General features: G+C 60.4%; 10 protein-coding genes across 10 annotated transcripts; all 10 read right to left on the bottom strand.

Annotated features, from left to right (window-relative positions):
* Nucleotides 1–185: 185 nt before the first annotated feature.
* Nucleotides 186–887, bottom strand: LSCM1_02412 (uncharacterized protein; the record flags this gene model as incomplete). Its single annotated transcript, XM_067319995.1, has 1 exon — nucleotides 186–887. One exon carries the CDS (start codon nucleotides 885–887, stop codon nucleotides 186–188), a length of 702 nt encoding a protein of 233 aa, XP_067175370.1.
* Nucleotides 888–1,710: 823 nt separating this feature from the next.
* Nucleotides 1,711–2,577, bottom strand: LSCM1_02411 (uncharacterized protein; the record flags this gene model as incomplete). The annotated part of the gene is made up of 1 exon (XM_067319994.1): nucleotides 1,711–2,577. One exon carries the CDS (start codon nucleotides 2,575–2,577, stop codon nucleotides 1,711–1,713), a length of 867 nt encoding a protein of 288 aa, XP_067175369.1.
* An 847-nt stretch (nucleotides 2,578–3,424) lies between these two features.
* LSCM1_02410 (uncharacterized protein) lies at nucleotides 3,425–3,997 on the bottom strand (the record flags this gene model as incomplete). Its single annotated transcript, XM_067319993.1, has 1 exon — nucleotides 3,425–3,997. The coding sequence occupies one exon, from the start codon at nucleotides 3,995–3,997 to the stop codon at nucleotides 3,425–3,427; it is 573 nt and encodes a 190-aa protein (XP_067175368.1).
* A 1,049-nt stretch (nucleotides 3,998–5,046) lies between these two features.
* Nucleotides 5,047–5,640, bottom strand: LSCM1_02409 (uncharacterized protein; the record flags this gene model as incomplete). Its single annotated transcript, XM_067319992.1, has 1 exon — nucleotides 5,047–5,640. The coding sequence occupies one exon, from the start codon at nucleotides 5,638–5,640 to the stop codon at nucleotides 5,047–5,049; it is 594 nt and encodes a 197-aa protein (XP_067175367.1).
* A 754-nt stretch (nucleotides 5,641–6,394) lies between these two features.
* Nucleotides 6,395–7,465, bottom strand: LSCM1_02408 (uncharacterized protein; the record flags this gene model as incomplete). The annotated part of the gene is made up of 1 exon (XM_067319991.1): nucleotides 6,395–7,465. One exon carries the CDS (start codon nucleotides 7,463–7,465, stop codon nucleotides 6,395–6,397), a length of 1,071 nt encoding a protein of 356 aa, XP_067175366.1.
* A 1,034-nt stretch (nucleotides 7,466–8,499) lies between these two features.
* Nucleotides 8,500–12,423, bottom strand: LSCM1_02407 (uncharacterized protein; the record flags this gene model as incomplete). The annotated part of the gene is made up of 1 exon (XM_067319990.1): nucleotides 8,500–12,423. The coding sequence occupies one exon, from the start codon at nucleotides 12,421–12,423 to the stop codon at nucleotides 8,500–8,502; it is 3,924 nt and encodes a 1,307-aa protein (XP_067175365.1).
* Nucleotides 12,424–13,974: 1,551 nt separating this feature from the next.
* Nucleotides 13,975–15,756, bottom strand: LSCM1_02406 (uncharacterized protein; the record flags this gene model as incomplete). The annotated part of the gene is made up of 1 exon (XM_067319989.1): nucleotides 13,975–15,756. One exon carries the CDS (start codon nucleotides 15,754–15,756, stop codon nucleotides 13,975–13,977), a length of 1,782 nt encoding a protein of 593 aa, XP_067175364.1.
* A 970-nt stretch (nucleotides 15,757–16,726) lies between these two features.
* LSCM1_02405 (uncharacterized protein) lies at nucleotides 16,727–17,593 on the bottom strand (the record flags this gene model as incomplete). Its single annotated transcript, XM_067319988.1, has 1 exon — nucleotides 16,727–17,593. One exon carries the CDS (start codon nucleotides 17,591–17,593, stop codon nucleotides 16,727–16,729), a length of 867 nt encoding a protein of 288 aa, XP_067175363.1.
* A 1,082-nt stretch (nucleotides 17,594–18,675) lies between these two features.
* LSCM1_02404 (uncharacterized protein) lies at nucleotides 18,676–19,947 on the bottom strand (the record flags this gene model as incomplete). The annotated part of the gene is made up of 1 exon (XM_067319987.1): nucleotides 18,676–19,947. One exon carries the CDS (start codon nucleotides 19,945–19,947, stop codon nucleotides 18,676–18,678), a length of 1,272 nt encoding a protein of 423 aa, XP_067175362.1.
* Nucleotides 19,948–20,909: 962 nt separating this feature from the next.
* Nucleotides 20,910–22,631, bottom strand: LSCM1_02403 (uncharacterized protein; the record flags this gene model as incomplete). Its single annotated transcript, XM_067319986.1, has 1 exon — nucleotides 20,910–22,631. One exon carries the CDS (start codon nucleotides 22,629–22,631, stop codon nucleotides 20,910–20,912), a length of 1,722 nt encoding a protein of 573 aa, XP_067175361.1.
* Nucleotides 22,632–22,770: the final 139 nt, after the last annotated feature.

The raw sequence follows: 22,770 nt of genomic DNA, 5'->3' as shown, positions 1-22,770 counted from the left end.
GTTCTCCACACCGTGTCTCCCCTCCCCCCACCACTTCCTCGCACGAGAGAAAACGAAGAGGTTACTCCATAAGCAGCGTTAGCGGCATGGAAAAGCGAAAGTGCGCGTCCGCCAAGACAAGCGCACAGGTGCACAAACACAGCGGGAGCCAAGGCAGTTGCCTCCTGCCGCCCGCCACTCCTCTGTCACATGCCCCGTGAAGGATCAAGAAACTCAAGCTCGTGATAAAGCGTCACTGAGGAAGCATTGCCGCAGTTTAAGATGTCGATGTTGCTCCTCAGCATTCGATTCTCTCGCTCCACGTCTGATACGCGACGTCTCAGCGCGTGCAAGAGCACCGAGTGCTGCTGCTCCTCGTTCGCTGCTCTCGCAGCCGCAGCCGCTCGGCTCGACTTCCGAGCCGATGTCGGCGGCCCTCGCTCTCCGACAGACCCGTTTGCGGGAGGCTGTGCAGAGGAGTGGAGAGACGACACATCCATATTGGCCGAATCAACAGACACGGACGTTGGTGAACTGGTCCCCTCACAGCTGTACTGGCGAAGTTGCTGGATCTCGCTCAAAGTTCGAGCAATCGCCTCCTCGTACTCTTGCCCTCGACGCCTAGCTGCCCGCAGCAGCCTGGACGTGCGCGCCGCAGCGTCGGCACCTCTGCTCGCCTGTTGAAACTCTTTCTCTCGCTGCCGCTGCGCGGTTTCCAAGTCTCTAGTGAGCTTCGCTAGGCGTCGCTGCACGCGCTCAAGCTCTTTCTGCTCCTCAAAAAACGCATGCCGCTCCTGTTCCAGCTCCGCTTGCAAATCGCGCAGCATACGACTGAGCACATCATACGGAAGCCGCTCGAGCTGCTTCAAGGCTTCCTGCCGCTGAGCCACTTGTGGTGCAAGAGTCATGAGCCCCCGCGCAAACAGCCCGCCTTTGGCGTCGGGTGTGTTCACGGAAGAGGGAGAGCACCACTCGACTCAAGGCACATGTCAGCCTCGGTCCTTTCTTGTGTCGTAGCCGCTTGTACTTTTACGGCCGGCCACTGGTTGCCTCGTGCTTCGACGTGGCGTGCGCGTGTCGCCAGCGTACACCCTCGTCTTTGCGGTAAGATAAAGGGCAGCGAGCGAGTCGCCAAGAGAGAAGGAAATGGACAGCATGCCAACGGACCGATGGGAGCGTCTTTGCGCACGTATACATGCGCTTTGGGTGTACCCGTCCGCATGAAAAACGAGCAGAAACCCAAGGCCGCACACCGCGACGGGTCGTTGCTTTATGAGTCCATGGAAGGGCCACAGAACGGCCCTGCCCTGCATGGCTTGCGTCGCCCCATCATACAGTTTGTAAAGGACGTCCTTTCCTTCCGCCCTTCGCTTTTGTAACGTTTGTGGCGTTCATTGCTCGGCGCCCTGCGCGAACATCGCCGCCGCCAGTCCCCTTACAGAGGGCCCCAGAAAAGGGGGGTGCAGCGAAGCGGTGTGTCAGAAGAGAAATATATATATATATAATATAATATCAATAATAAAAAAGGTCACCACGACACACACACATAGACAGACATGTTTACGCATGGAATAGAGTTTTGCGTAGGCCCGTACGCACAGAGATGCCAACACGCCGGAGTGCCGAAAGGGATGCATCCCCTCCCCCCCCACACACACACATATACAAACATGCGCACGTCTACCGGTGAGGCACTTGAGTCCCTTTCTTGCCACCTTCACGTCAGACACCCTACCGCTCAAAGCGCATCGAGTAGCCGCCGGTGTTGGGGTCCTTGTCGAATTTGAAGTTGTCCGTCGACAAGCCAAAGTTGCCGAGAATTTTGTTCCCGAGGTTCTTCAGCTCACCCAACATTTTCTGCATCTCTTCATCCACCTTCGCTTTGGCATCCGACTTGCGGGCGCGGCCTTGTGCGTCGAGCACCCCACCCAGCTTTTCGTAGCTTTCGTAGTCGCCATAAGCGCTGGACCACTTCTGCATGCTGTAGTAACAGTCTGCGCGGCGGACGTACGCCTTCACGTAGGAGTTATCGTGTCGGATAGCCTCCGACAACATGTGCACCGCCTCCTCCTTCACGTCCAGCTTCATCAGGCAAAAGCCAGCGTTGCAGTACACCTGCGCCGTGAGGGTATAATCTGTCGTGTCCTCCGGCTGCTGCCCCGCGTCGGCATCAACGCAACCTATTGTCGTGTCCTTGTCGGCTGCGGGAGCGCTGCTATCGGACGGCTGCGGCGAAGCGCTGGGGATGTGCGTAGCGGCAGGACGCGGCGGCACAGGCTTGAGAGGGGCGCACCACAACGCCTGTCGATACAGCGTCAGCGCCTCAGAGATGTCGCCGCCCTTAAAGAGCTCGTTTCCCGCTGCCTTGAGCCGAGCGCACTCCTCCGCGTCTACAACGCGCTCCGCAGCACTGTGTTCCGAAGCATGCTGCCCGGCGCAGCGCTCCTCTTCGCCCTCCGCGTTGGACGGTGCTGTTTGGAATGCTCCTTTCGCCTCGCTGTCCTCGTCGAGTTGAGTGTGATGAGTGGGCGAGAGAGGTGACTGGTGGCTGTTGTCGTCGTCGTCCGACGAAGGGATCTCCGTCACGATAGCGGGCATCCCGCTTCTCCTGCCACAGAACCGTATGACAGAGTCGTGAAGGAAGGGCTCAGGGAGAGATTGGCGTCGATGGCACGGGTTCCACAAGACGCACTGAAGCTGCGTTCTCTTCCCCCCCGGCAGTGGATAAGCGGAAAGGGCAGCACCAGAAAGAAGGGTGAAAGCCTGGGAGGGGTGCTTGGCAAACACACAGAGGCGGCTGCCAGTGCGATGACTCTACCCGTCACAGTTGTCCTGGTTGTCGATTCAGGTCGATGCGGAATATCTTCGTCGGTTCTCTCTACACCCTCCAGTGCCAAGAGGGAGGGCAGCGGTCACATGCGGAAGCAAACGGAAGGAGTAAGAAGAGAAGGCGAAGGCGGTGCCATGAGCGCTTCATGATTGGTAAGCGTCAAGAAGGGGGGAAGGCTATTGTCGCCACGCAAGGCGCGGACGCGACGTTGAGGCCACCAAAGAGCTAAACCTCTCATCCGCCAGACATGGCAGCTGTTGCTGTGCGGCGCGGCGCGCCAGGCAGGGGCGAAACCCCATGATGATGAACACACACAGGCGCACACACATATACGGCGGTGCGCAAGGAAAAGTACCGCCCTTTCGCCTCAGCAAAGGACTGCGCATTCTCTTCAGTTTTTTTTGCTTGCCGATTTGGAATGGGCACTCCGCTTACGGCATCGTCGCGAGACGTGAGAGGCGTACCGAACAACATCAAGGACCAAACACCTCATGGCATGCAGCGCCAGACAAGTCAAGAGCCGGCATACGAGAAGCGGCGTAACGCACGGAAAAGCGATCGTCTGCGTGGGCGTGGACCGCTTCTTACCTGTGGGAGGAAAAGAGCAGCGTGAACTCAAACAAAAAAGTTCGCGAGTACGACAGCCTTCAGGTGATATTTGTGGTTGACGTGACGCCCGGCGCAGTACATCACCCGCGTCCCTAACGGAACACGCTGATCGTTCATGATGATACACGTGTTGCGATCAAAGTTCGTTTGCAAGCCGCTCATGCGGGTGTTTGTTTGACGACGCGTGAAGAGGCAGACCCAGTAAATGTTCCCAGGCTTGACGCGATGACGCGAGACCTCACCACCTCCGCTGCGTCCCTTGAAGCGCTGCACTGAGACACGGTGTGCCACGGCAGGAAAGACGCGACAGTGTGCGAAACGCTCGCCTGTTGCCTTCGCGATGAGGCGCACGTGCTTGCAGTTGGTGTTGTCCACACAGTGCAGCTTCACCTGATCGCTAAGAGGAACGCCAGCTCCGTACCCTTCCGTGCCGTTACCCCATCGAGAGCGGTACGAGCCCTTCCGCCGGATAATGAGATTGTGGCGAAACCATGTCTTATTCACAGGGTTGCCGGCAGGCAGCTTTGCCGCCGCATCGGTGGTTGTGGGCGCCAGGCGTGCCCGAAACAACCGGAACATCGCACACACCTTCCAAGGAGCCCTCAGAAGGACCACCTGCACGCTGTATCCTCTGTGTGTGTATCTGTATGAGTGTGGGAGTAAGAGGAAGGGGGAGGGGGGGCGTACCGCTGGGCGGTGGGTGTTCAAGACGGTGGGCAGGAGTTAGGGATTCGTGGAGGCAGAGTGAATACAAACGAAATTTAAAAGGAACGAAAAGCGGGGGTTATGCAAAGATGGCAGGAGACCAGAGGCACAGGAGCCTCAGTGAGGGTTCAGAGAAGAGGGAAACCGCCAAGCAGATGTCATCGATGGAAGGGAAAGCGTCGCAGCCGTGCACTTCACACCATAGGAGCATGCGGTTGGGGGGGAAGGGGGGATGTTCGCACAATGCCTTCGCTCTGGTCTCTGCCACCTCCTTGTCGTCTCCCGCTTCTGCTCGTTCACGCACTTGACAGAGAGGGGGAATTTCCGAGGTGCTGTTGGTGAAAAGCGCCCCACAATCCTTCTCGGTACGAAATAAGCGCAAAGATGGCCCCTGCACAATCTGCCTCCGAGTCCTCTCGCGCGAACCGGCAGAGGGAAGAGGGCAGAGAGCCTGACCTGCTCTCCTCTGTCATTGAAAGGGTACCGCCTCCGCTTTGTCCTGCCTCTCTCAGTCCCCCTCTCCTTCCGTTGCTGAGTGCGGCGTCGAGTATGTTGGCCTAGGTGCTACGCGGACGAGCCCAGAAGCATTCGCCACAGCGAGTGGCACCACGCCGTGAACAAAGAAGCCGGCCCTTGTCGTCGACGTCTCTTCCCTCTCTCCCCCTCCCCCATTTTACAGCAAGGCGGGCCCCCGGCATGGATAATACCCGTCGAGAGCCGACTTCAACGAACACGAAGCCCAATGCATACAGAAGAAGCGGCATGAAAGCACATTTTCATGGCAACCGATGCTAACTAGCACCTTGATCTCCTCTGCGCGCGCCTACAGCCCTTGGGCTTCACGCCGCAGCAACAATGCTCGAGGAGTGGTGGTACTCACCGTGGTGCGTTGCTGATCTCTCTCTCTTCCCTTTGGCCTTTGCCTATGACCTCAGTTGGTTCACGTCGTTTCGACCGTGGAAGATGAGATCGCGCGGTTCGGTGCCAGGTTTGCCGCTCATGCTGTCGTACATGCTCCGCTGTTTCCTCTTCAGCGCCATCAGCTTCTCCACCGTGTCGTCAAGGCTGCCGCCGACCTCCTGCCGCAGCTCCTCTTTCCTCTTGCAGTAAGCATCGAGCGCGCTAAACTCCCAGCCGACCCGCGTTGGGATCTGCTCCTTGCTCGCGAGGATGGGAGCTGCGTTGCCGTACACAAAGTCCTTGTGGCGCATGTACGGGTACGGGTCAAGGCCTTTTTGCAGGCAAAGCCGCACGCGCTCCGCTTCGGCCGCTGAGCGCTCGTCATGAAGCACGTACTCCTTGATGCATGGATAAAACATGAGAGGGAGAATCGTGACCAAAGTGGAGGCGACGAGAGTGTTCACCCACGGTGCCTCTGCCTTCACACGTCCGAGTACACGCTTGAAGGGATGTGTGAAAGCGCCAAGGACAAGGTTACAGCCGTCGCAAAAACTGCGCATGTGATCTACCGCGACGGCTGTCGCCCGCATTTTCATGCGCTGGTACGTAAAAGACATGTGATCGCCGCGCGCGCTGGCCTCGTCTGTATAATGGGGCTAATGAAGCCAGGGCTAAGAGGGGTTGGTATGTGTTCCTCGCGCACGTGCGCGCATACGCGCGACACACGAGGAAAAAAGCTAATCCGAAAAAAAAGGGTGCCCGCAACGTGTAGCGGTGGTCTCCGCACCGACAGCATAAGAAGGCTGACGAAAGCGACGGCGACAACAGCTGCTGCGTAACACCCCCCTGCATAACCGGCCGATACAGCTGAATTCCCGCGAGTACACGAGTGCCGCGGCGGTTGAGAGTTGGGAAAGATGCACACGGAGGGAGAGAAAGGCATGGTGGCACGCAATGAAGGGAGGGGGCAGAGTAGGGCCATGAGGGAGGGCATCTATAAGGCATCTTGCATGAGCATGGGAGGGAGTGACGGCCGGTGTGCCTGAGAGATCTGCATCGATACATTAGCGACACATCGCCCTTCCCGTCCGCGGGCGTTGTGCGGATGGCGAAGAACCTCGTCTGCTTGCGCTTCACTCGCGCCAAAGACCTCCAGCAGCGCGTTCATCTCGAATAGAGCTCCTTTCTACGAATCCTCTGAGTAGCGTTGGCCTTTGTGGCTTCGTCTATCCACCGACCGTGGCGAGGGCGTCCGACTGTAAACGGTGGGAAAAAAAGGAGATTGGGGCAGGAGAAGCGCACTGGGAAAAGACGCCAATCCGTCGCTTCGTGCCCATCGACGCTGAAACTGCGGAAGCGACACCCCTGACGCTAAAACATGTACTTGAGGCTACGGCTCACAACAGCCTCATCCGCAGCCGTTAGTACGCCGGTCGACACCACGGGCACCTGCCAGTCCAAAATGACTTCTTCCGAGGCGCGCAGCGGCTTCCTTAGGGTAAGGCAGAGGTAGTAGTGCGCCTCGAGTAAGCGCCTGACCTCTGCCAATCCATCGCCGACGCCGCGCCCACGAGCGGTAGCGCCGCCCGCCAAGTCGTCTTTGAGAAACTGCGGAAGGGCCTCGAGCGATGCGGCGATTTCAATGTCGGCGTTGGCCTCGCGTCCGACGTTATCGGGGGCATTAACGAGGTCGAGAAAAGGCACCACACCGCATTCGAGCGATGAGCGAGACAGCAAGCTATTTTCGTCCTCCTCTTGCTCACTATCCTTTGGGCTAGTGGTGGAGACACCTGAAATGGCAGGCCATGCCGTCGGCAGCAGCAGCCCCCGAGACAGCACCACGTCCACTGCCCACGCAAAGCGGTCGAAGCAGGGTAGAATATTCCCGGCGCGCAGCTGTGAGTAGGCAGCCTGCACCTCTTCGCGGATGCGCTGGCGCCCTTTGAGATAGTAAGGCAGCAGCATCGTGTGGTGGACGCGGCACTGGCGCTCTGCCGTCTCCTTACGGTCCGCCAGCTCCTCCATGGACGGCAAGCTTTGGAGCCAACCCCACAGAGGCGACACGCTGCGGTGCTGCTCGAGTGCGAGCCTCCACGCCAGCTCTGGCCACTGCACACTTCCTGTGAGAAAAGTGATAATGCCGTTCAGCACGTCGCATGCGGGCCCGGTAGAGGTTGTCGATGGTCCTTCACTGGCTGCAAGCCACGGACTGCAGAAGGAGGTCTTGAGTCCCACTCGTGACAAGACGGAATTCGTGCAGAACCGCTTTGACGGTACGGCGAGGAGGGTGGTTCCGGCGTCGCAGGCATCGCGCACGTAAACGCCCACGCCAACCGCGGCATCGCGTTTCTCGATCAGAGTCGTCGGGTGGATGCCAACGTGCTCGAGGATGGCGTATGTGGAAAGGTACTCGGCCAACTTCGAAGAGCGTCTCGCCCGCATCCCTGCCCAACGGAAGGCGACGCAGTGCGCGGCAATGGCAACAGGCGAAGGACAATGGAGAGATCAGCGTCAGCAGCCCTCACGTCTCGTGGGCCCGGTGAGCCAACAGAGAAAGTCGGAAGTGCCAAGTGACGGCCCGCGGCTCTTCGTCCACGACACTGACGCGCCCTCCCCCTCCCTCATGAACAGAATGCGCTGCGCCGATAAAACGAGAAGTCGGCTATTCCCCCCCTTTCTCTCCCCCTTCCCGCAAAGAGAAGACGCGTATGTGTGTGCGCGTTTATGCGCGTGGGCGTGAGGATGTGGACTGGCCGCAGACAGCCTCTGGCTTCGCCTATGTGCAGCGAATGTGGCGCGAGGAAAGGCTCTTGGACAAGGAGAAACAAAGGAATCAGAGAGACTAGAGGGGAGAGGAGTGGCAGTAAGCTGCACAGCTGCGCAGCGAAGCCGTGCCCACGTCAAGGCTCGCACCAGGCAGCGTTTGTGCGCTGTATGCAGCCGCGTCCCTCCTTCCCCTGAATGGCCCACGGGAATGGTTGGGAACGTATTTTTGCGTCTCGCTGTTTCCTTTCCTCTGCCCCTTCCGTTGGTCGCTGCACCCAACAAGAGGGTGCGGAGGCGCCCTGTGAGGTGCGCGTTGAAGGCTACATAGCCCCTTCCCTTCCCCCCCACACACACACACACTTTAATACGGCGTTGAAGAGGGCCCTCTTCCTCTTGGCCCCAAACGCGTCCATCCGCCGGCGACCCCTCTCGCCCGTACGAGAGCGGTGTTGGATTCCCACACCTCCCGCTCCTTCCACCGTGCCTTCCCGGAGCCGCCGGCGCGCAGCAAACACGAAAAAAGCCGCTGCAGAGAAGCAGCGAAGAGACGGTGAAGGCAGCGCCAAGTGCAGCTGCGTAGCACAGCATCCTTCACCTCCGTCTTTTCGAGACGCGAAGCCACTGTCCAGCGAGTGAGAGGAGGAGTCGTCCTGCTTCGTCCTCCCTCATCAACACCGGCAGCATGCCTTCCAGTGTGCCACGGCTCTCCATCACTTCTCCCCCTCATCCACGTCGACGCTAGGCGCCAGCCGCATTGACGCTTTCAGTGCAGCTGCCTGCCGCAGTACCACCTCTTCTGCCGACGTGTTCCCAACTGTGTGCAGGAGGCCGCTGTACTCACCCAAGGCGTGCAGCACAACGTCAATCATGGAGCTGGCACTCGCGTGCGGCGGTGGAAAAGAGCCTAAAGGCTGGGCAGGTGAGATGGACAGTTGCGTCTCTGCTGTCGCCCTGGGCCAGGCGAAGATAGCCTCGTGGTACTGAGCCAGCACAAGCGCGAGAACCCCAGCAACATCTGTGAAATGGGCAGACTCCGTCAGCAGGGACAGAGCTGCAAGAGGAGGAGGCTGTGTGGCATCAGCGACTGCGTCGCCCCCAGCTAGTAGAAGAGCGGCGCTGAGCAAGCGGTAGCCGCGCTGCATGGACAGCTCAGACCAGCGCTGCAGCATCTCCGCCAGCAATGGCCGCTGCGTTTGAGGAGCCGCCTTGACGAGGAGTATGGCATCGCGCCAGCGGCCTTTAGACTGAAGCAGAACACAGGCGGCGCGGTACTCCCCAGCCAGCACAAGCTTCTCCACGGCCGCCTCCACGTCGCCCTGCGCAAGCAACACGGCCGCAGCACGCTTCGCAGAGGCCGCAAAGAGAGCCGAGGTTGCGGAGTCTACCGAGGACGACTTGACGGCGGTCGAGGCCGCCACTGCCATGCTTAGTGTGGCCACCTCGTTGTAGTTCGTGGATTGTGGCGGCGCATCGAGTAAGACTTCAATGACGCGCTGGCGGTGCTCAAGTCGAAGCCAGTCACGGGCAAGTGCGAGTCGCGTCACATGGTCGTCGGCCGCGCTGCCGTTGCACCTGTTGGCGAGCAGTGCGGCGGTGCGTTGTTCATTGAGCAGGATGCGATTGCGGCGCACAACGTTTGGGGGCGCCAGCGCTTCTGAGTACGCGTCGGCACAGGCGTAAGTCTGCGGCACACCAAAGGAGATGTCGCCGAGCGACTCGCCGGCAGGTAAAGCTGTAGGCTTGCCCTCCGCTTCAGCCGACGATGAGGCGTCAACGGACGAAGATGCCGCAGAGGTGCAGCCCTGCACTTCGCGCCGTGGGACGGCCAACGGCGACCAGCAGCGCAGCATATCCTCTGCGAGATGTATGAATCGCTTTTTTGCTGGCTGGCCAAAAAAGTCGGCAACAACAGCAGCGCGCCTCAGCCAAGCGAGAGGGGTGGCCGGCGCCGCTGTCGCCGCGGGACAGCCGCAGAGGCGCAGCCGCAGCAGCACATCGCGTGGCACCATCGTGGAGCGATAGAGCTCCAGCTCATCCGGCAGCGTGCGTATGCTCTCGGTGAGGAGCTGGCCGAATGGACCCCGGCAGGGACGTACAGAGGTGGGGACCGCCTCCATGATCGCGCTGGGGGCTGCGCTCGAGGCGTTCGGGGAGGGTTGCGCTCCCTCACACATTCCAGACTGCGGGCTGCCAAGCTCCAGCGCCACCTGCACGTATGTACGGTGGGCAGGAAGGAGAAACGCCACGTTCTTCATCGGGCGCCGTAGAGCACGGTACCGCACACTACTGTTAACCTCTGTCAGTGTCGCGTCGAGGACGTAGAGGCAGCCGTCGCTGCCCAGGACACAGAGCGACTCGCCCGCCCAGTAGAGCGACAACGCGCGAACGTCCGAAGTCATGCCGAGCGACGAAAGCGCACGGCGCTCGCCGGTGGCGATGTCCCACACGGCAAACACCCCGCTCTCGAAGAGAACCGCCACGGCGCGGGCCGCGCTAAAGACTGTGTCCGGCGGAGAGGAGCACCCCAGGTCACCGGGGCTGGCCGCGCTGGTCGCGTTGTCGCCGTCCTCATCTTGTGCGAAGGATCCCGACGCTGTCCACGCAAGCGGCGAAGAAAACCTCATAAACTCCGTCGCACAAGCCCCGCGGGACGGCGGTGGCGGCCCGCAGAGGCACATGACAGCCCCGCTGTTCGGCGGCGCATCACGTAGCCGCCGCACCGCCAACCGCGTCCCCTGAGCGCGCAGCACGACGCCGTTGCCGTGCCCGTCCCACGTTACCAGGCTGTCACCCACCACTCCAGACCGCACGGACCCTTCGACCAGATTAGGGTGGAAGAGGGGAATGGCGTCGCGGCTCACCACGACGCGGTCCTTGTAAACCGACCACAGCGACAGTGTTCCCTCCGAGAAGAGCACAGCGAGCAGCTGCGGTGCACCCTGCACACCACTCAAGCAGCGCCGCATCGACGGCGGTGCCCATGACACGTTGGCGACACCTAAGCCAGAGTGGATGTGCACGAGCCGGCTGTCCGTCGCGGTCCAAACTTCAAATGTGCCGTTCCAGTACGTCAGCAGAACATACGTCGTGGTCGGGTCCATCGTAATCTCCTTCATGCGGGTCTGCTCGGGCACGGAGGACGCCTTGCGAAGCACTCGCACCACCTCCCCTGTTCGGGTGTCGATCAGTGAGACCTGATGATGGTGGCGATACTGCTGAACGCGGTTCGACACTACCCAGACAAGGTCGCTCCATTTGTACCCGCACAGCAGCACCATCTGCGTGCCGCCGGAGTAGACCAAGTTGAACCGCCGAACTGCCACACTGTGTGCGATGTCCATCAGAACAAGATGACCGCTTTCCAGCGCCACGCAGCAATGATACGCACCAACGGGGCAAAACGTCACGGGGCGCACGACGGGTGCCAGCCAGCAGTCCAGCAGCTTCCACCGACGAGCCCGTGGAATATACTGCCAGTGAGCAATGGTGCCATCCTCAAACAGCACCGCGAACCGCGACGAGTGGAGCTCGGACTGCACCACGTTAACGCACAGCTTGGCGTTAATGCGCACGCCGCGCACGTCTGTTGCAACGGCGGTGAAGCGGTCGTTCCGGGTAATATGCCATGCGACGAGCCGCTGATCGGAGCCGAAGGAGTACATGACCGGCAACTGTGCGGGGGTAGCGGCGTCGCCTGCCAAGAACGCGGTGAGCTCCTGGCTACACGCTGCGACGCGCCCAGCCGCGTCACTCGCGCACGAGCGAAAGATGCGGCGAAACTCCACCTCATTCGGCATCCACAAAAGCGACTCGTTCAGCATCAGCCCCAGCTTCCAGTCGTAGCACCCCACCGTGCTGCGCGTAGCAACGTACAGCAGCTCCTCCTGCGCGTCGCTGAAAAAGGCGTCGACCACTGTCGGGGCGCCGTCACTGCTGTCGTAGGTGAGGTCCTCCGTCACTGGGGCAGCGGCGCCGCTCTCGAGCTGGACGGTCTTGAGGATGCGCACGCGGTCGCCCAGCACAACGGCGCAGCAGTGCTGGTCGTTCAGTCGAGAGCACGCGACCAGCGATGGTCTGCCGCTGCCGCCCAGCAGGGTGCTCGGCGCCACCTCCAGTGATAGCCGGCCGGGTGGCAAAGGAGTACTGTCGACGAGGTGTGAGTTGAACACGTAGCCTGCGCCCTCCTGGGTGACGACGAGTAGGTGGTCGTCTGTGAGAAGCGTCATCGACTGCACCAGTGCATGACACAGGGTCTGCACGGATGTCAAAGCGACCCCCTCCACAACGTCCCAGTACATCAGGGTGCCACTCGCGTCACCACTCCACAGAAAGAGGCCTGTCTGCAGATAAGACGCCGGCGGCCGGCGCCACAGTAGCGCTGTGACGGCAGCCCTATGTCCGCTGAGTGACTGCGTCAGCAGCATGCTGTTCATGTCATAGATGAAGATCACCTCGCCCGCGCTGGAGACGGCAGAGCTGCATGCCAGTAGCTGCTGCGAGCCGTAGCTCGCTGACTGGTAAGCGAAGGTGCCAAGTTCAGAGAGGATGGTGGGATATCCGCTGCTACTGTGGGTGTTACTGCACCCCGGAACCACCTTCGGGGAGAGCACAGGCGCTGCCGAAACGCTGCTCATAGCGGGCGCGACACAACAACGAGCACAAGAACAAAGAGAGAGAGAGAGTCGCCAGCGGCACACAGAGTACCGGCCGACCTCAGTAATTGCACGAATATCGCAGCGGGGCCCTCAATCACCCGCCACCGACTCTCCGTCGCGGCACCAATTGATATGGTGGGGTGGGGGGCGGGAGCTGCAGAGAATGCGGTGGGACGAGGACGAGGCACGGATGCAGTGCGTCTGGAGGAAAAACCGAAAGGAGGACGAACGAGCACACAGCGCCGGCGCACCAAATGTTTACTCTCTCACGATGAAAGCAATCGCTGAAGGCGCGTTGGATAGCCTTTACGAGAAGTGCTGCCACACCGCCTGGTGTATGGGAGCGTACGGCAGCGTGTCTCGTTCTCCTCAACGCTTCTTTTCCAGCGCGCAGCCTATATGAGCGTCTTTTGCCGGCGGGCTTTCCTACGCGGCTCTATCAACTGTGCGCTCCGCGGGCGTGGGTGTGGGTGACAAATCACGTCAGGCAAGGCTCACGTGGTGGGGACGCAGGTGGCGCCGGTGCAGATGATGATGGTCAGTAGAGAAGTACCTGCCGCTTGCTTGCTCCCTCGTTGCTGCAGAGTGTGCGTCGCACCTCTGCTGCCGCGCGCGCGATGACGCGACCAGACCACACGTACGTCTGTCGCGCCCCATCAAGCGGTAAACCGCAAAAAAAGAAGGGTGGAGACGCACAGTGAGTTGGAGAAGATGACAGTTGGGGTTAGGGTGTGGAGAAACAAAAGTGTGTGCAGCGGAGGAAAAGGTGAAAAGCGGCGCTGCACAGGTGCATCCGCAACCGCGGTCTCATTTTTTTTCACGAACTACCGAGCGATACCTCAAAAGGCATCTCGAGATGCGTCCGAATAACGGGGGATACGAGAGGAGTCTGCAAGGGGCCTCCTACCGCCTGTCGAAATGGGGCACGCACGAAGTGAACGTCGAATACGCAAGACCCATTCTTTTCCTCTTTGTGTTTCACATTTGCTTTTCTTTTCTTTCGCTTTGCTCGCAGCACCGCACGCCTGCCTGTGTATCTATGTGTGCCTGTGCGTGTGCGTGCGTGTGTCTGTGGGAGGGGGGAAGGACAGGGCACGATACGAAATGCCTGAGCACCACGGTGGTGATGGAGTGAGTGATGCCACATCTGAGGCGAGCATACGAGAAGAGCGATGACAGTAAAAGGAGCTCCATTGGCAAAGAAGACGGGGGGAGGCGGAGAAGGGGCAGTGGTTCGTCGTCTTGGCGACACGATACGAGTTCAACAAAATAAACCTCGAAGGCAGAGCACGGCAAAGGCAAACGACAGAGGAGTAGAAGCGGCACAAAAGGGGTGAGGGAGCGGGTGGCAGACAGAAGGGTGTCGTGACTGCCTTTCCTCCCCCCACCCCATCCATGATATGCACCAACTTGACAGGTACACTGATGCGCTGGCCGCCCTGACAATTGTACGAGGAGCACACGCACACACTTTCGTGACACTGGAAACAAATGCCGGTGTAAAGAGGAAGCGAAGGACGGAGGGCAGCGCTAAAGGTGGCTAAACAGCTCCACGTCTTCACTGCGGAAGACGAGGCCGAATTTGTCGGGTTGCACGAGCTCTTGCACCGCCTTTGCCACAAACGCGTTGAGCATCTGCTGCCCCGCTGCGTTCTTCGTCACGAGCTCGGCATACCACTTGATCTTCGGCTCCGTCCCGCTGCCTCGAATGGTGATGCGCATACCAGCATCGACATGCAAGCTGATCATGGGCGTCTTGCCGAGAATCGGCCGTCCAGAAGGGGCGGCTGTGTCTACCTGCGCGCCGAGGTCGACCACGCGCGTTACTGGCCGGTCGGCCACTCGAGCGGGGTATGTTCCAGACGCCGCTGTGCGAATGTTCTGCAGTAGCGCTGCTGCTCGTGCTGGGTCATCCGTTGCCATGTACGAGTTGTACGTGAAGTGGTAGCCGTACTGCCGGTACAGGCTCTGGAGATGCTCCATCAGCGAGCACTGTCTCTCTTTCCGGAGGTAGCAGGCGAGGTCAGCGACAACAACCGCAGCCGTGACGCCGTCTTTGTCCATTACCCGCTCACCCCACATGAAGCCGATCGCTTCCTCGTACGCGAAAAGTGTCTGCAGTTTCTCCTTCGCCTTGCGCTCCAGCGCCTTGTTGCCCATATGCTTAAAGCCCGTTAGTGTCTCCGAGTACTGCGCCCCCTCCCTAGCCGCCATCGTCTTTAGGATGGACGAGCTCACAATAGTGGATAGCAGGAGACAGCGCTCGAGAGCAATACCCTGCCGCCGTGCTCGCTCCATCGCCCACCACCCAAGCAGTGCGCCGATCTCGTTGCCTGTAAACACATGCCACGCCTCTCCATCTGGAAGACACTCCGCCACGGCCAGGCGGTCCGCATCCGGATCGTTCGCCAGCACAACGGCGGAGCGGTGGGCATTTGCGGTAGTGAAGGCCAAGGCAAGGACCACCTGGCCCTCCTCTGGATTGGGGAAGCGGACGGTAGGGAAGTCCGGGTTCGGCTCCGCTTGCTCCGCCACGACGCTGAGGTGCGACGCAGGTATCCCCAACACGTGTCGAAGACCGTGTGTCGTGAAACGAGTCCCTACCCCATGCATGGCGGTAAAGGTGAAGCGCACAGCCGAAGCGTCGCCGGCCGGGGCGTAGGATGAGCGCAGTGTCGCGAAGTAGTCTTCAAAGACGACGTCGTACGGGTCCACGTGATCTGCCGCCGAGAAGGGGGCCCACGAGGACTCCAAAGGGGTGAGGTTCGCGTCGATACAGGCGGCAATGGACGCATCGAGCGGGGCCACAATCTGGGCCCCGTTAGACCAGTACACCTTTAAGCCATTGTATTCCTTTGGGTTGTGGCTGGCCGTCACCATGACACCGGCCACAGCTTTTAGGACCCCAATGCCATATGGCACAAACGGCGTGGGGACGCATTGGCCGAACAAGTAGGTCTTGATGCCCTGCTGATGTATGACAGTGGCTGCAATTTCGGCAAACCGGCGGCTGTGATGTCGCCCATCATAGCCGATGACTACTCCGCGCGAAAGCTCCGCGGTGGGGAACTGCTGCTGTACGTACGCCGCCAACCCCTGAGCTGTCTGCAACACCGTGAGACAATTCATGTGAGCGTTGCCGGCCCCCATGGTAGATCGAAGGCCGGCGGTGTCAAACTTCATGCGCCTCCCGAGGCGGCGGTGCAGCTCCGCTGTGTCCTTCTTGGCTGCCAGTGCCTCGATAACCTCCCGTGTAGCCGGATCGCGGTCCCACGCCAACCATTGCTGCACTTTTTCATCGAGAGATGACATCCTTTGAGTGCGTGCGTGTGTGTGTGTGTATGTGTGTGCTCTATTCACCAACCCTCACCGTCTCAAGCTCCACCAAAGCGCAGCAGCCAAGGCGGAGGAAAGGAAAGACGTAAAAGAAGAGCGGGGGAAGGGAGGAACAGTGTGAGGAATAGAGCGGGGCACAGGCTAAGATACGCAAGAGAAGAAAACGAGGCTGGTATAGGGCAACCTCCTCCAATGCAGACGGTCAGAACGTGGGAGAGGGAGTAGGCGGCGCTTCCAGTAGGGAGTGACGCACTACACTGGCGTAGCGCAGCCGCTGCCTCGTGAACAAAATGCCGTTCAGGCTGAAATGACAGAACACATATTTTGGCTGCGCCTCGGCGTCTCAATCGTAGTCAACGTACGAGAGCGCAGAGGGAGCGGGGGGCTGGAGAGGAGGGCGGATGTGTATGTGTGTGAGTCTGTGTGTTTGCGGGACAGGGGTGGGGGGCACGGGTCAGAGTCGAAGAGGTGAGTGTCGCAATGCGTGGGCGGCCGTACTTGAGAGAAGGGGGACAAGGCTGAAGCTCAAGGAAAGAGGAAACACGGGGGCAACTGCCAAAGCAGTCGTGTCCTCGGCCTCCCAGAGGGGCCGAAGAGACGGCGACGCGAGGGCAGCTGCGACACGTCGCTGCAGGTGTACTGGTAGCGATTGCCCCTTCTTCACCCCAGGCTTGCTGCCGCCTCCACCGCCCCCTTCCCTTGCAAGCACACCCACAATCGTGAACACCGCTGCTGCCGCGAAGGTGATTGAGACAGCGGCAGCCGCACTTTTTTTTTTGCGGGTAATTCCCTTCGTTTTTTTCTTCGTAGAAGATGTGAGGATTTAATGAGCCACTTGAACACAACACGCACGCGAGAAGTGGAAGAAAATGCCCACAGAATGCGGCGCTGCAACCATGCGTGCATCACCACCAGCACTCTTCGACTCGTGGCCGTCAGAAAGCTATTAGCGCCCACGCTGCTCGCGTGCCACGCGGTCCACAAATTCCAACAGGCTGGACCATCCAGAGACAAGCTCAACACTGCCACAGAGAGCGGTGAAGGCAGCCAAACAAACTTCGCTGGGTACTGTGCCATCGCCACCTGCAGAGGGCGAGGATCCGGCAAAGAAGTTCTGATCGTAAAGCACAAAGGGTTCGAGGCCAGACTCCCGGAATGCGCGCTCGAATGCGGAGGCGTCTGCGATGTTCAGCTCGGGCCACGAGGCGTTGAGAGAGTAAGATGCGAACGACGACGGCCCACTCGGCGAATCAAGAGCCTCGCTTTTTCCACCGACATGTGCGGCCGGAAAGGCGGATCCCGTCCTTGCAGACGCGGCTGCAGCTACCGCCCCTCGCTCCACGTAGTGGGCCAACTCACTCAGCAGACGCAAGGTGTTTGATCCGGCCATGGCCAACTCCAGCGGCATGCACACCGTGCGACGAAGCTCTTGTCGCGCCCTCCGGCACACCGAGTCATTCTGACAGCGCATCGTGCTCGCCTGCACATAGGAGGGGTGGATGAGAGAGCAGAGAAAGTAATCTGTCTGCTTCAGCTGCGACGGCGGCACGATGCCGTGCAGGGTGGTGATGAGCTGCTGTGTTGCCTGTTCACGCCACTCGGGCGGCAACAGCAAAGAGGAGGTCGTAGTGAGAGAGTTGACAGCGTCGTCGAGAGCACGTCGGGGTGCGGGGCCGATAACAGCAGCGGCATGTCCACGCACCAGCGGTGCGGCGGACCGCTTCGTAAACTGCGGCAACGAGGAACGCAGCGAAGCAATCCACTCACTGCGGCGCTCCATCACCGAGGCTGCCCCGGCACGCCTCAGCGACATCCCGGGAGCTGCTGAAACTTCGTCTTTCTGACGGCTCCGAGCAAGGCAGGAGGAGCTGCACAGAAAGGGAGAGAGGTGGCTCAGCCACCCCGGCGGGTCGACAGAGCAGCTGTGTATTGGGGAAGGAGGGAAGAAGGAAGAGCAGAGTCCTCCGCCGCTTGCGGTTAAGAAAAGTATCGAAGGCAGAGGTGTTCTCTCCGCCGCCCGCGCACCGCTGTAGGAGGAATGTGCGCGTACCCTTTGCACACACGGGCAGCCCGAGAGCTGTTTTCTGCAGGGAGGAGTAGGAAGGTTGAAGAGCGAAGCCGATGCACGAGACGCAAGAGAGGCTGCAGTACAAGGGAGAAGGCGGAGCCGATACGCAGCGGGGTTGGGAATGACTGCTACCACCGTCATGGATGGCCGACCTTAGGGGAAGAGCGAGGGAGGAGGTGCTCACACCATATGAGCAACACCGCAGAGGAGCAGAAGGTGAAACGGCCGTTCCGTTTCGCTTCACCCTGCTGAAGAGCTGTCTCGTCGACAGATTCGCCTGGCGCTCCACGTGTGCAGTGTAGCGACGGCCTTCATCGGTCGCTTATTCGGCGCTGCGAACATACGGTGAGAGCGGACGATAAGAGAGCAACGAATAGGCAACGTGCAAAGAGAGAGGGAGAGAGAGGGAGGGAGAGAGGGAGGGAGGGAGGCGGTGCGGCGGCTCAGACTCTTCAAGCATAGCATTCCAGCGCCAATGCATCCCCGGGAGACGTCATGCGGCTGCGACCGAATACAATATTGTGTGCCATCGGTGCTAGAAAGCGAAGAGGAAGAGGTGGAGGAGAGACGCACACGGCCGTGCACAAGCGCCATAAGCAGGGGAGAAGAAAACTCTGTGTTGCCCAGCACCAAGCCAACTGAGACAGCTATGCCGTCTTTCTGTCTCTGAAGGCACGGCCGCGCCTCGAAAAGACGTACAACGATCGGGGCAATGCGTTGGAGGCACCTTAGCTCTCTGTGAGTGTCTGAAGAGAGGGTGGTGAGAACAAGTGTGACAAAAGGAGTTGGGGCGGGAGAAGTCCGCGGTGCGGGCTGCACGCCACCTTCTAGTAGAAGAGCTTCCGGTAGAGCACCGAGGCGCCCTCCTCCGCCCACTCCCCCCGCGTGACCCACAGTGGCTCAAAGGAAGAGCTGGAGGCAGCCATGGACGCCCCCACCCACGCCCCATCGGCGGTCAGCGTCACATTCAGCGCTCTGTCTCGCTCATAGCGGAAGTATGACGAATCCTGGGCCTGCAGCTCCTCGAGCATGCGGTCCTGGAAGCCAGGAACAAGGCTACCAGCACCGGCCAGAAGATGGGGCACCGTGTGCAGCTGCCACTCCGGATCCATGTGCCGCTTGCATGTCGCCATCAGCGTCGCCACGTTGCGCTTCCCGCCACCGGCTGTGCTGAAAAAAACTTCAAAAGGAAGTGCAGCTTCGCGCTCGTCGATATTTACCCGTGTGCCGTCCGGTGCCTGCAAGTCGGTTGCGAAGCGCTTCACAGACTCCTTGCCCGCTGAGGACGCAGATGCCTTTCCACAGGCAGACACAGCGCCGCCGGTGCCACCCTGAGACGGGAGCACGTTCGCCAAGCAGTGCTTAACATCCGCCACCCAATCACACCAGTAGATCTCTCGCGCCGTGCGGTGCGACAGAGCTGGTGCGGCGGCCTCGACAGCGGGCCGGTGTGCACTAAGCAACTCGCTGTACTGGGAAGTGATTGTATCGCCACCAACGGGAATTGTGTCGACAGAGTGGCGCAGTGCGTAGCCATCCAGGACGGCAGTAACAGTTGTGTGGCTGTGACCCACATCTAGCACGATGCTCGAGGCGGCGCCAGACGCGAATGTCCACCCCACGCTTGGCCGCATAGAGTAGAGAGCCGTTGTCAGGTCGGGGGTTTCGAGGATGAGCTGAAACAACGCCTCCATAACGTCCGCCCGCTCGTGCCACACCTCAGGCAAGACGAGGCAGAGCGGATCCTGTTCATTCATCTCCAGCACGTCGCGCTTTAGCCGGCGCAGCGAGTCCATGTGTGCCTCCGGGTAGCTTTCCACTTGGCGCAGACTCCACAGCGGCATCAAGGCCCCTGAAGCAGTGCCTCTGTCGTGGCCCATCGGCGCACGGTCTGCCCCGTCTGTTTCCCCGTCTGCGACGGCTAAAGGTGATGACAGCCGCGAAGGGTCGAGGCTTTTGCTGGCAGCGTACAGAAGCGAGAAAAGGTCCACCTCTTCTGGCGCGGCCGTGGCGCGCAGTGCGGGGATGCACCGAGTACAAGTTGCGTCGCCGATGTAGCCGGCCCTGACGCTAAACGTGCCCACTTCCACCACAGACATTGTCTCGATGCGAGCACGCGTACGCTTTGTGAGCTCTCAAGGAGCACAGACGGACGCCACCACCACACGGTGTGAGGAAGGCCACCGTGAACAACGCGCGCGGCAACAGGTGGAGGAAAGTGGTGAAGGGGCGGTCTCGGCTTTGAGGCGACGCAGCAGGCGTGCTTGCGCGGCGGTCACTTAATGAAATAGAGAGAAAAAACGAAAGAGGTCAGCGTGCACGCGGACGACACGCGCATGGCGAGGTCATGAGAACTCAGTGGCCCACTCACTCATAGAGAGAGAGGGGAAGGGAAAGGAAGCAGCGCAAAAGTAATGAATACAGAAATGTGGCAAGGCGAGAGTCGCGGAGGACAAGGACGGGAGGCCCCCTTCTGCACTATCGCCAATTGGTGTCAGGCCTACTGTACACCGCAACGGATCGAAGCCGCACTTCTTCGCTTCGCAGGCGTGACTCGTCAGGATTGGGTTATTCCCACCCACCCCCCTCCCTGCTCGAAAGGCACGTGCGCGCCTCCTGGTGACTGTCTTGCCGCTCTAACGCCGTCGGCGACGACGACGTCCACCTCCGAACCGCCACCACAAGTGCTGCAGTTTCATTCACGAAGTTATATTGCACTCCTTACTCCTCTACACGTGCACGACGCGGGCATGTGTGTCGAAAGCCACAAGAAGGCATGTTGGTCCAGTATGAGGCGGGGGCGGCGACGTGTACGCTCAGCCGGTAAACGGAAGGCCGAAGAGGCCTGGCAGCCGGCGAGAGACAAGGCGCACATGCGCGGGCATAGGGGTGCTCCTCCAAAGAAACAAAAGTCAATCATTACATTCGCATCGGGCGCCCCTCCGCACTGAGGGGCGGCCGTGCGACCTCTCCTCCTCCATTCTTCTCGCACAGCAACTGCTGTGATGAGGGTCGCGCACGCGTGGCTCATCGATAAGGTGAAGGATGCTCTCGGCAGGGGTCAGAAGGGATGCGGAGAAGGGAACGTGCGGCACACATGTTTCACATTGCGCTTCAGGATTGCTTCCAGCGAAGCCATGCTGGCGCGATCGACGCATGTCTCTGCAGCAAGACGGGTGGCAAAGTAGAACGCACTCACCCTCGCCAACGACGGTGCCGTCGAGCAGACGAGGTGCTGTTCCCTGGCGATACGCCCGACCTCGCTTACCTCCTCCGCTGTGCGAGGGGTGATGTACACCTCGTACCGCGCGAAAGGGGGCACAGCGGCTTCCACAGGATTTCTCGATTCGTCCCCGTCTGAGATGTCCTCCTCTTTCTGCCTTGATGGCGCCAGCCGAGGCACAGCGCCCGCAGACACCTGCCGCAGCGGCCGGTGAGTCTCGTCGCTGGCGTCACCGAGAGGATATGTATCGGCCCTCGCATAGGCCTCCTTCTCAATGCGCGGCTTTGTAACTGCGGTCGTCCCGGGCGAAGCTCGCTTACGCTTTTGGTGGGGTGCTGAGCTGGCGCTCCTCTCGGGTTGCGCGGCTTCCACAGGGACTGGCGCCGCTTGCTCTTTGGCAGCCTGCCGATGTCTCCGGGAGAGACCGAGACGGACCGGGCTGCCGATCGGGACGCCCTTGTGCTTTGGTGGTGCCCTCGTCAGTGATGCTGGTGGTGATAGCAACGGTGGCGTTGTTGGCGGTGCCTCAGACGCGTCGGCATGCCTGCCTCGCGGGGCAGGCAACGGCTGCACGCCTGCGCTTACCTCGCCTTCGTCGTCATCGTCGGAGATGAGCATAAGCTCCGTGCACCGATGCATAGGCGCATTCTGGCGCGTTTCGCAGCCTCCACAGCGCTGGCACTTCAGGCAGGGAATGTGGAATCGCTCATCTGACCGAATCTCCTCAAGGCACGCCCAGCATATGTCCGCCAGACAGGCGGAGCAGTGGTAGAAACAGCGAGAACGCGCGGGGGACGGCACGACGACTAAACGCGACTTTGCGCCCTCCTCTTCCTCCTTCGCGGTCACCAAACTCGCGCTCATCGGGGGAGGATTGCTCGCTCGTTCGCCTTTCTCAAGCCAATCGGTGTGGCCGCAAAAGTCACAGCTGACCCCGTCGACGCTGCCGTAGGCAGTGCGTGGCCGTTTCTCTAGACGATGCAGTCGCCAACACACAAACTGCCGCTTGACAGGATCATAGAGGGGACTGCCGAGTTGCAGGACCGCGCGAAGAAGAGGGTCCACATCGTCTACCGAGTAGGTACTCGACCCCAGCTCCTGTGTCTCCTCTCCAACAGGGAAGCCGCCGTTGGCGGAGTCAGAGGAGCCGGCGAAAATAACAGAGGGCGTTTCGGCTGCACAGCCAGAAGCGTTTCGCGACATGGACGTCGTGGCGCGAGTGGAGAAGAGAGTCTTGTCTGCTGCCGTGCCCAGCGTCGCCAAGGCGGAACGCGTGACTCCCCCGTAAGGCTTCCCACGCAGCACCTGCGTGGCAACGAGCTCCTTGCAAGCAAGTTCATCCCTGCACAACGTCGGAGGGCGCGGCGGCGGAGTCCTCACTCGACTGGCTGTGGACTCGCGTGTGGCGGTGTTGGTCGTTGTCGTCGCCCGACCCTCAAAAGGTCGTAGCATTTGGTCAAGCTCTTTGTCAGGCGACAAGCTGCGCGAGTACGAGCGGGCCAGCACGATGAAGCGGTCAAAGTTCACCGGCGCAGCTGAGAATCGGCGAGCGCCATTCATCTGGACAGCTGCCGAAACGACGTCGGAGTGGGGGATAAGGGGTAGCGCTGAAGAAGACAGCCGGAGAGCACAAGAAAACTGAGGCCTAGGGTGAGGAAGCAGTGAGGAGCTTAACTGCAGCCCAACAGCTGAGCCTTGG

The sequence above is a fragment of the Leishmania martiniquensis genome, chromosome 34, assembly GCF_017916325.1.
Source record: "Leishmania martiniquensis isolate LSCM1 chromosome 34, whole genome shotgun sequence".
NCBI lineage: Eukaryota > Euglenozoa > Kinetoplastea > Trypanosomatida > Trypanosomatidae > Leishmania > Leishmania martiniquensis.
Note: the sequence above shows the minus strand (reverse complement) of the source record. Positions and strands in the feature narration are given on the sequence as shown.